The 12,144-nt window shown below is 37.5% G+C and overlaps 1 protein-coding gene across 4 annotated transcripts in view; it reads left to right on the top strand.

Annotated features, from left to right (window-relative positions):
* Stard9 (StAR related lipid transfer domain containing 9) overlaps nucleotides 1-12,144 on the top strand; it is a 141,336-nt gene that overhangs the window by 59,404 nt on the left and 69,788 nt on the right. For all 4 annotated transcript variants that reach the window (XM_071608148.1, XM_071608150.1, XM_071608152.1 and 1 more), the window contains exons 4-7: nucleotides 2,590-2,706; nucleotides 3,890-3,922; nucleotides 4,010-4,071; nucleotides 7,029-7,141. In XM_071608148.1, coding sequence (XP_071464249.1) covers nucleotides 2,590-2,706; nucleotides 3,890-3,922; nucleotides 4,010-4,071; nucleotides 7,029-7,141 — 325 coding nt within the window. The remainder of the gene's footprint in view (nucleotides 1-2,589; nucleotides 2,707-3,889; nucleotides 3,923-4,009; nucleotides 4,072-7,028; nucleotides 7,142-12,144) is intronic.

Here is a 12,144-nt window from a genome sequence, read left to right on the forward strand (position 1 = left end):
TATTCAGTAAATGTTTCCATTTGATTCACTTTATTATCATGGTGAGAGTGGAACATGGTGTTATCTGGCCTGTGGTACTCTTCTAAGGCTGTGAATTTTCCAGGAATGTTTAATGAGCTCTTCCCCACAGTTCTTAAAAAATAGTAGGTGTATCTTGATAGTTTCCATGAATCCCAGGTTTGGAGCCTAGTGGCTTTACCTATTATCATCTTTACCATTGAGGGAAAATTGTATCTTCAAAGATATTTACATAAAACTTGCAGGCAATTATTTGAATTTGGATAATGACATGGACAAAGTAACATTCTATTGATTTTTCATAATCCTTAATCTGCTCAGCTGTGCATGAGCTATGGGAAGAAATAACACTGAGATCTAGATGTGCCCTTGCTCTGTCTGCATCTCTGTTCCCACCTCCTGACGGGGCACTAGAAAAGAAAAGAGGAGTTTTATGAAAGATTTTCCAACCAAATAAATGAATGGCAGCCAACTCAAATAGACTATTGCAGAGAAATATACCCCTCCTTCTTCAAATTGTGGGAATTTCACCCAGCCAGATTTCAGGAGGTAAATGACCTTGCCCAGTTTTCAGCTTTGCTAACATAGAGTTAGTGAGTGGAGAGACTGCTAGATATACCAGGAAAAGAAGTAGAATTTATACAAGGCACCAAAAAGGTTACCAGTGTTATATCTGTGTATTAGAAGGAAGCAGGAAAACTAGCTTCTAAACTGGGAGCTTTAAAAAATCTTTAGGCATAAATCTTTCACTGCACCCTGGGTTCTTTTGGCTTTATGCCTGATATTGGAAGCATTAAAAAAACAAACAAAACAAATAGTTCACTGGCCAAGAAGCATAGCTCCAGCTGTTAAAACAGAATAAGTAGCATAATTTTGACTTAGAAACTCCTGTCTTTGTACCTGTTATCCCTACTTTCATATATGAACTTACTTAATCACCATAACAATTTTTGTAATAGAGGTACAGAAAATCTATTTTATAGCTAGAGAAACTGAGGCCTACAGTATTTAAGTAACTTGCCAAAAGAACACATGGCTTTGAAGTGAGAACCATACTACGATTTGGAGCTATATCAGATAATTCACAGAATTGAAAGGAAAGTTGAAAAATGGTCAGGAAAGCATGGGACCCCAGGTAGCAGGGAATCTAGGCAAAACCATAGCACTATACTTGGTACTTCTGCCACTGTATGCTCAGCAGCATGCAATACTGTTGAACTCTTGGAGATTTATCAGTCATTGCTTTGTTTTTGCAACTTTCTTTCAAAACTCAAGTGGGAACATTAGCGTAGTTAATGTGCCAGTGCTGTAGCTGCCAGAAAGTGAAGAGCAGTATCTGGCTTGCTTGGCTTCTGTAGTAGAGGATTGGGCCCTCCTTGCCACTAAGACTTACACAATCAAAGACTTCCCTCAAATAGTCAAAATATGAATGTCTACCATACCAGGAGGGTATGAAGACATCCATGTGCATACTGTTATGGAAAGGTTGAACTGGGAAGCTGTGCCTTCCTCATAAACCTGGCTGTTTTTTCCTGAGACCAGTTCTGCCTATTCAAGACCAGTAGAACTTTCAGGCATTACACAAAGTTTATTGAGTATAAAGTTTATTGAGCTAAATGACCAACAGAACCACCTAGCTATCAGGGGCAGTTTGAGGAGAAAATGTATATATAGTAGACTCATGAGGAAAATCCTAATTTCTGAGCTTACCTGATCCTTAGCGTGGTGTCTTTAGATCTGGCACTTACATGTTACTGGGTAATATTTCACTGTAGGTTTTTCCACTTAACCATAGTGAACATTTTCTTGTCATGAGAGGAAAAAAAAATTATTTTGCCAGCATGTCTTTACTCTTTTTCTAGACTCTTTGCCTTAAGACTAGGGATCATGGCCTGGCGTGGTGTCATATACCCGTAATCTCAGCAACTTGGGAGGCTGAGACAGGAGGATCATAAGTTCAAGGGCAGCCTCAGCAATTAAGCAAGGGCCTAAGCACCTTAGAGAAATCCTGTCTCAAAATTAAAAATAAAAAATGGTGGTTGGTGTTGTAGCTCAGTGGTAGAGAGCTTGCCTAGCACATGTGAGGCACTGAGTTCAATCCTCAGCATCATATAAAAATAAATGAAATAAAGGTATTGTGTCCATCTACAACTAAAAAAAAATTTTTTTTAAATTAAAAAAGGGCTGGGTGGGCTGGGACTATGGCTCAGTGGTAGCACACTTGCCTGGCATGTGTGAGGAACTGGGTTCAATTCTCAGCACCACATATCAATAAATAAAATAAAGATCTATCAACAACTAAGGAAAAAAAAAGTGCTGGGAATTGCTCAGTGATAAAGCACCCCTGGGTTAAATCCCTAGTACAAAATAAATAAATAAATAAAAATATTTAAATGATCGACTGCATTTTCCTTAGCCATCTTTATTCTGAAGCTGAATTTATTCTTGTGAAATGGTAGGAATTTATAGTCATGTGTGTTTGAAATATTTTATAAATTTTTAGATTAAAAATAATTTTAAATCTGCTATGGGTAGAAGGATCAGTGACATGGTCTGCTTTTGTTGTCACAGGTGTTTCAAGACTTGGGGACTGAAGTACTCTCTGGAGCTGCCAGAGGCTACAACATATGCCTTTTTGCTTATGGGCAGACAGGCTCTGGGAAGACTTATACCATGCTGGGGACCCCAGTAAGTATTATTACTACAATGATGTTTCTAATGTCACAACAAGCCTGAATCTTGTGTTCTCCTTGCCACTGTGAGATAGAATGTGATTTTCATTGCCAGTCAGCTTTAACAAAATTTAATGAACCCTCTTCTATACTAAGAATGGATTTTTCATCACTTTAATTGAAAGGTAAACTTTGATTAGCCTGCTTATTCAATCCTGAAGAACCTTAGGATTTTACAACTCCCTTTGACAAAGATGTCCTTGTCAGTTCTACTGAATTTGTCATATTATTTCCAAGTTCATCACTTGAAGCCTTATATCACTCTGTGTCAGTAAGACCTAAACTGAATCTTCAGTGCTGGCTAGAACTGTGCAGAGATGAGATTACTATGGCCACTCTAAAAGGTTACCAGTGTTATATCTGTGTATTAGAAGGAAGCAGGAAAACTAGCTTCTAAACTGGGGGCTTTAAAAAATATGTAGGTTTTAATGAGCACTTTGCTTTATCTACAGTAATTCAGAAAGGCAGCATTCCCTAAGAATACCTCTGTTTTAGAAGTATCCCAGGGAGATGAACTGGTGGAAAGGATGACAGATAAGATCATCCAGGGACATTATCTGAGACATTATTCCTCCTGAAAGATTATCCTGCTGCTTTAGGCCTGATTCATCACTTCTTTTGTCTGTGTCTAGTGTGTTTTCATATATTTGAAATTAAAAGAAGAAATTTCCCACTAAACCAAGGGTTATAAAGCCCTTAACCTGAATATAAGATGGAGAAAGATTATGCTTCTCTCTAGATTTAGATGTATGTTCTGGACACCCCGGTTCTCTAGTCTTCCTGTATGTAGGGATAGGAGGTAGGGGGATCTAGGAAGGACCACATTAGTAAAATGAGTTTATGCAAGAAAGATGTAATCTTTCTTGCATGAAACACATATCTAAGTTTGCCAGCTTCTCCTTTTCTTCTTTCTTATGGTAGTAATCTGACTCCCTCAGTGCATTCCTCCCATGAGGGTCTCTTGATGGCAGGGATACGTAAGTCTTCTATGTACTTCTAGTGAAACTGCCTAAAGTGAAAAGGCTAACACAAAGATCCCATGTACCCATCCTCCATGCTGAGTTGGTTTCTGGGGTGTTGAGTCATAGAGATCATTGCCTAGAATAACCAATAATTCTTCCCTTTCTTCTGTTCTTTAGGCCTCTGTTGGGCTTACACCACGGATATGTGAGGTACAGACTCTTTTAACTGGATCCTTTCAAAGTAGGTTTCTTTTGCCTAATCCTTTCAGTGAAATCCCAACCCTGTGGTTTGTGCAGGGTCTCTTCACCAAGGAAGAAGACTCTGCCTCATTGCCTTCCTCCTGTAGGATAAAAATAAGGTAAGAACTTGTCAGGTACCAGGACCTGAAATGTTCCTGCCATTTCAAATTTTGGCATGTTCATCTGTCCTCTCCTTGCTTCCAGAGTTACCAGAGGGATGCAGAGAAGCCACAGAAGACACATCTTATAGAACAGGGAGATGAGAAACAATTAGGTTCTCAGGTTACAGAAAGCTTAATTCCTTATCCTTGGACTTAATAAACAGATGTCTCCTTATGTGGCCCACCTTACCCTGGCTAACTCGTTCCCCTTTCCTTTGTGTTCCAAAGCTTAATACTAGATTTTTGGATTTCTTTTTCCAATCCTTTACTGGGTGGTTATATAGGGAAATGGTTCTCAAACTCTAGTTCCCAGACTAAGACCATCTTTTCTAAGATAAAATTTTAACTAATATGAAGTGAAATGTTGACATAAGGTTACCAATTTCTATTTAAGTTTCATTTAAACATAGTTTGTTTCATTCCTTCATTTCTTTCTTCCATGTTCAATGTCCTTTCTAAAAATATTAAGATGTAATTCACCTACCATAAAATGCCTGTAGTACAAATTTTGAAGTATATAGTTTGATTTTTATAATATTTCCAAGACATACAAGCATTACCACTGATTCTAGAACATTTCCATCACCCCCAAAAGAACAAATATTCGTTCTTAAAAATTAAGTGATTGTGAATGTTATTTCTTAAAATTTTGAGTGTATAAAATAAAAATATACAAATCTTTAAGTGGGAATATATGTATATATACATACACACACACATACACATATTTTATTGTCTATAACATCTGGGAACAGCTATGCCAAGGGGGAGGGCAGGGTTGTAATTCAGTGGTAGAGCACTTGCCTAGCAAGCGTGAGGCACTGGGTTCAATCCCAAGCACCACATAAAAATAAACAAATAAGGGGCTGGATTTGTGGCTCGGCGGTAGAGCGCTTGCCTAGCACGTGCGAGGCCCTGGGTTCCATCCTCAGCACCACATAAAAATAAAATAAAAGTATTGTGTCAACTACAACTAAAAAAAAAATATTTTTTATTAGTTGTTCAAAACATTACATAGCTCTTGACATATCATATTTCATACATTTTATTCAAGTGGGTTATGAACTCCCATTTTTCCCCCGTATACAGATTGCAGAATCACATCGGTTATACATCCACGTTTTTACATATTGCCATACTAGTGTCTGTTGTATTCTGCTGTCTTTCCTATCCTCTACTATCCCCCCTCCCCTCCCCTCCCATCTTCTCTCTCTACCCCATCTACTGTACTTCATTTCTCTCCCTTGTTTTTTTCCCCCTTTCCCTTCACCTCCTCTTATATGTAATTTTCTATAACGATGAGGGTCTCCTTCCATTTTCATGCTATTTCCCTTCTCTCTCCCTTTCCCTCCCACCTCTCGTCCCTGTTTAATGTTAATCTTCTTCTCATGCTCTTCCTCCCTGCTCTGTTCTTAGTTGCTCTCCTTATATCAAAGATGACATTTGGCATTTGTTTTCTAGGGATTGGCTAGCTTCACTTAGCATAATCTGCTCTAGTGCCATCCATTTCCCTGCAAATGCCATGATTTTGTCATTTTTTAGTGCTGAGTAGTACGCCATTGTGTATAAATGCCACATTTTTTTTTATCCATTCATCTATTGAAGGGCATCTAGGTTGGTTCCACAGTCTTGCTATTGTGAATTGTGCTGCTATGAACATTGATGTAGCAGTATCCCTATAGTACGCTCTTTTAAGGTCTTTAGGGAATAGTCTAAGAAGGGGGATAGCTGGGTCAAATGGTGGTTCCATTCCCAGCTTTCCAAGGAATCTCCATACTGCTTTCCAAATTGGCCACACCAATTTGCAGTCCCACCATAAAAAAATATTTATAAAATAAAATAAAGATATTATGTCCATGTACAACATATATGTGTGTGTGTATGTGTGTGTGTGTGTGTGTGTGTGTATGAATGAATGAATGAGAGAGAGAGAGAGAGACACACACACAACTAGGATTACTGTGTTTAGATAAGAGAATGTTAAGGAGAAAAAAATGTATGGGACAAGTGTGAATATAGTTTAGCTTTGAACTGGAGCCTCTTTTTCTGACTTCTAACTTCACAGGCAAACATATGTGTTCTGATGAGTAAGATATTTCTGTGAGAAGACTACTTTCTTGTTTCAAAAAATCTTTACTGTTTTTTTTTTCTTTTTAGTTTTCCTTTGGTGCTGGAGATTGAACCCAGCAGCACTTTACCATTGAGCTACATCCCCAGCCCTTTTTATTTTTTATTTTGATTCAGGATGTCACTGAGTTGCCTAGACTGGCCTGAAATTTTTGATCCTCCTGTTGCAGCCCCCCAGGTCGCTGTGATTATAGACATGTGCCACTGTAACCAGCAGTAACTGATTTTAATTAAGAATCATAACTGCTTTTTTAAAGAAGGAATAAAATGTCAGTGGATAAGATAGAGCATAACTTACATACAATTCCAGTGTATAAAACAGATGAGAAATGCCCTATTTAAAGCAGGGATAGAGACTAGAACCCTTATTAATTAGTTTCCTCACTGCTGAGCAATGGCCCCTGAGATGCCTTCACAGAACAATAGAGGGTCCTGTTTGAAAATCACTCAAGAAACATACTCTATAGACTATGTGCCATGGAGGCCTGATCAGGGCACAGCTGGTGGCCACATATTATGGCCAAAAATCATGTTGAAATAGTCCCTCAAGGGCTAATCTCAAATAAGCACTGTATTATAAACCTGAAACCATGAAGTGATGAAAGCCATTGCTTAAAACTCTTTTGTAAACAAGTAGAAAGACACATAAGGGGAGTCCTGGCTTGGTCAAAGACTTAGATTGTCAGAGATAGAAGCTGGAAAAGGAACCTGGAACCTTCAGATTCTTGGATTAGTATTTTTCCTTCTTTTTTTTCAAAGTCTAATTGTGTTGCCTTTCTCTCCTTTAGTTTCCTGGAAATCTATAATGAACGGGTACGGGATCTATTGAAGCAATCTAATCAAAAGAAGTCCTATACCCTGCGGGTCAGGGAGCATCCAGAGATGGGCCCCTATGTGGAAGGTAAGCTTTTGTGATCCCGGAAATCTGAGATTAAACTGAAGTCTTAGGAGGCTGTTCAAGTGTTCACTAATTCATTCAATATATGTATAATAAAAATTTACTTTAGGGGCTGGGGCTGTGGCTCAGTGGTAGAACGCTTGCCTGGCACACATGAAGCACTGGGCTCAATCCTCAGCACCACATAAAAATAAAATAAAGGTATTGTGTCCACCTACAACTAAAAAAATACATATTAAAAACATTTACTTGGGGCTGGGATTGTGGCTTAGTGGTAGAGCACTTGCCTGACATGTGTGAGGCACTGAATTCGATTCTCAGCACTACATACAAATAAAGAATAAATAAAATAAAGATCTATCAACAACTAAAAAAAATATTTAAAAAAATTTACTTTATGTTAGTTGCTGTACTAGACACTGGATATATAATGATAAATAGAAAAGACATGGTCCTGACTGCAGCGGATGGAGGGAGCAAAAAAAAAAATATACAATAAAATGTCGAAAAAAAGAAGAGACATGCATGGTTCTGCCCTCACAGGTAAGCTTAAAATTTAGTAGAAGGGAGTCAGAAAATATAAGAAGATGTAGTGATGAAAAAAACCTTGGGGAGGTATAGATGACCCACCTATATGAGTGGTCTATAAAAACTTCTCTGAGGAGATAACACTGCAGCTGAGACCTGAAGGGAACATAGGAGCTAGTCCCATGAAGAACCATGTCATAAGGTGAGGAGTGTTTCTGTTAGGGAGAGCATTATGACCTACAGTCCTATGAGGCCACTTGATGTTTTCAAGGAGGACCAAGTGGCTAAAGCATGGTGAATGAGGAGAAAGGGCTCTGGTTGGGTCTACAGGTACCAGATATGATAGAATCTTGACTAGTTCCTGGACCAGCCAGTCTCCTTTCCAGAGTACTTTCTCTTCCATTGGTGAAGATTCTTGGGAGGATGGGAAAGATGGGTAGATGTTGGACATGTATCAGGGTCTGGTGTGCTTCCTTATCAAGCCCTGATGTTTAGTACCATATGTCTTATTTCCTTAGGCCAGGTCCTGCTAATAAGTAGAAACATTTAGGTTCTTTAGTGGAGGAAATTGTTACCTTTAGGATGTGTATAAGAATAAACATATAAATGTTAAGTTTCTGTTCTCATAATAGTATGCTAATTTTCCTGATAAGGAAAGGAACATGAAAGATCAATGGCCATCTCTTCTGATCAGGCATAGCCAATAGGTGACCAAGTAGGCATGCCAGTCACTGATTCTGTGTCTGTCTTTTCTTGAATGTCCCATCATAAATGCAGCTGGAAACAACAAAAACATTTACTTTGCTAAGAGCCACTTTTAGTTTCCACTGTGAAAAACTTCTGTGTAAAATTTTACACAAGTTTTTATGTAAAGCAGTACTTCTCAAGGCAAATCATGAGCTGATACAGTAATGTCACAATGTCTTATCTCAAAATATCCTTTTATTTTCTAGTGGGAGGGAGGAACCAGAGGAGACCTCAGATAAAGTACAAATGTCCTTGTACAAAAGACAACTATGTAAAAAGTTAAGAGACATTCCTAAAGTTACACTGCAAGTTGGGGCTAGATTGGAACTGGGAACCTTGCCTAGGACTGGAATATAGGAATGGGACTGTATATTGAGAACCTAGCAGGAGATCTAGGATCATAGATTCTTTGATTGGCATAGTTCCTACAGCACAAAGAACATATGAACTCATATAGTCATAGAGCTTGAGTCATATATCCAAAGTCAATGACAGGATCTAGACTAAAATCTCAGGGCTCCTGATGCACAGCACAGGGCTCTTTTGAGAATACTTCATGAAGTGAACCCTTGGGGAGGGAAGGATTTTTGGTAGAAATTAAGTTCTCCAGCAGCAAAGAATCTTAAGTCTTTTAAGTTACAGGTCTCTTAAAGTCATCAGGACTTTGTCAAACCATTACAAATATAGATGAACATTTCTGCTTATTTTTGGGGTGGTAGGGGAAGGGGCCTGGAATTTGGACCCAAGGTACTTTACCATTGAACTACATCCTTAGCCCTTTTTATTTTTTATTTTGAGAAAGCATCTTACAAAGTTGCTTGGGACCTCACTGAATTTGCTGAGGCTATCCTTGAACTTGTGATCCTCCTGCCTCAGGCTCCTGAGTTGCTGGGATAACAGGCATGTGCCACTATGCCGGGCTCTTTCTGCTACTTAGTGAAGGAATCATGAGCTCAAAAATAACACAGAACCAGCCTTGGAAGCTGGGGCTTCCAAATGAGTAGTCACAATGAACTTTAAAGGCCTTCTTTTTTTAATGAATAAAGAATATTATATATCTCTCAAACTCAGCATTCTGTGAATATGACTCCAAAGTAGAAAAGTGGTGATTTGAAACCATTCTTCAGGAATTCACTGAGTACCTACTAGATGCCTATATTATTCAGAGTGCTATGGGAAGTAAGAATATATAATGTCTTTAAATTGTTGTTCCACTACAGAATTGTAAGGTGGAACTTAATAGTTGCCCAGATCCAAAAAAAGGAAAGGGTAGCCTGTTACTTTTTAATTAAAACTTATTAGGCTGGGCAGTGGTGCATGCCTTCAATCTTAGAGACTCAGGAGACTGAGGAAGGAGGATCAAAAATACAAGGCCAGGACTGGGGATATAGCTCAGTTGGTAGAGTGCTTGTCTCTCATGCACAAGGCCCTGGGTTAAATCCCCAGCACCCCCTCCCCCCCCACACACAAGTTCAAGGCCAGCCTAGGCAACTTAGTAAGAACCTGTCTCAATTAAAAAAAATTATTAGGGGCTAGGGCTGGGGCTCAGTGATAGAGTGCTCGCCTGGCATGTATAAGACACTGGACTCGATCCTTAGCACCACATAAAAATAAATAAATAAAAAATAAAGGTATTGTGTCCATCTACAACTACAAATATTAAAAGAAAAACTTTAAAAAATTATTAGATAAAAGAGAAAATTGAAATCTGAAATGTACTGGGCCCTGTCCAAAGTCATATAAAGGCTAGTGGGGAATAGTATCTAAAATGATGGCTAAGTGAGACTAAAATAATATATTTTTGCTTTGATGTTTCTTTTAATATAAAGGGAAGGGTATAAAGCCAGGAATGTTTGTGGTAGGTAGTTGGGGCTTTGAAAAAAAATGATTTTGTATTTTCTGTGTATACAATCAGAAAAAAACAAAAACACAAAGTCCCCCTTAATTCTTCTGTTTTTTTTTTTTTTCTTCTTTTCTGCACTGACTAGGACTAGTTCACTATTAAATAAAAGTTATAATAATATCTAGTTTTGTCCTCAGGGGAAAATTTTGCCATCTAACCATTAACTATAAAATTTGCAATAACAGTTGTTTTTTATTTGTGTTTTGCAGTGCTGAGGATTATACCCAGGGTTTCTTGCATGCTAGGCAAGAAAATAGTGGTCATTTTAAATAGATATTTTTATCACTTTCTTTAAAAGTGATAAAGGACCAGTTTTTTATTACTTTAAAAAATTTTAATATTAATATTTTTTTGCAGGGCTGGAAATCAAACCCAGGGCCTTGTGCATCAGAGGCAAGTGCTCTTCCACTGAGCTGCACCCCACCCCCCACAGAATAGATCAGTTTAAAAAAAATAAACCAATCCTTGTTATATCAGCACTTTATAAAATAAAGGTGAATTATTAGAAAAATTTAAAGAAGATATCTTGGTTATAGGCTTTGATTTATCTTTATTAGATTCAACAGATATGAAATTGCTTTTTAAAAATTATTCTTTTTTATTGTAAAAGTTTCTTACATTCTCCATTACTGTACTTATCTCATTGTATACCAGCGACAACTTGAGGACTAGCACCAGTCTGTAGAGTAGCACTGCCATAACAGATTAAGAAAATTCTCTTTTCTTTTTAGTTTTCTAAGAGTTTTAATTTTTTTAAAATTTTGAAACAAATCAAACTTATAAGAAAGTTACAAGTACAAAAAGAACTTTTATCCTGAGACATTTGAGAATAAATTTCCAACCTGATTCTGTATTTCCCCTAAATATTTTAGGGCATTTTTCATACAAACCATAGTCTCCTATATAATTACAATACAACCAATGGAATCAGGAAAATTAACTTTTTTTAATTAAAAAAAATTTTCAGGTAATAGTTATTGAATATCTATGCTGTGATTACATTATTTTTATTTGTTCTAATTAGTTATACGTGACAATAGAATACACTTTGAAACATCATACATTTATGAAGTGTAATTTCTCATTCTTTGGGTTGTACATGATGTAGAATCACACTGGTCATGTTCATAGGGTAATAATGTCAGATTCATATTACTATCCTTCTTACCCCCATACCTCTTCACTCCCCTCTACTTAATCCAGATTAACTCCATTCTTTCCTAGAGCCCCTGCCTTATCACCTATCAGAGAAAACATTCAGCCTTTGGTTTTTTGGGATTAGTTCATTTCACTTAGTTTGTTATTCTCCAGCTCCATGCATTTACTGGCAAATGCCCCCATCATTTCATTCTTCTTTAAGCAATATTCCATTGTGTATATATACCACATTTTCTTTGTCCATTCATCTACTGAAGGACACCTAGGTTGGTTCCATAGTTTAGCTATTGTGAATTGAGCTGCTATAATCATTGATGTAGCTGTAGTATGCTGATTTTAAGTCCTTTAGTTATAAACCAAGGAGTAGGATAGCTGGGTCAAAATGGTGGTTTTATTCCAAGTTTTCTGAAGAATCTCCATACTGCTTTACAGATTGGTTGCACCAATTTGCAGTATCACTAGCAATGTACAAGTGTACCTTTCCCCCACCCATTCTCACCAACATATTGTTGCTTATATTCTTTTTTTTAATTTATTTTAATTACGTATTATGACAGCAGAATGTATTTTGATTCATTGTACACAATTGCAACACAGCTTTTCATTTCTCTGGTAGTACAAAATGTAGCGTCGCACCATATGTGCAATCATACATGTGCCTAGGGTAATA

The sequence above is a fragment of the Marmota flaviventris genome, chromosome 2, assembly GCF_047511675.1.
Source record: "Marmota flaviventris isolate mMarFla1 chromosome 2, mMarFla1.hap1, whole genome shotgun sequence".
In the NCBI taxonomy this organism is placed as follows: Eukaryota; Metazoa; Chordata; class Mammalia; order Rodentia; family Sciuridae; genus Marmota; species Marmota flaviventris.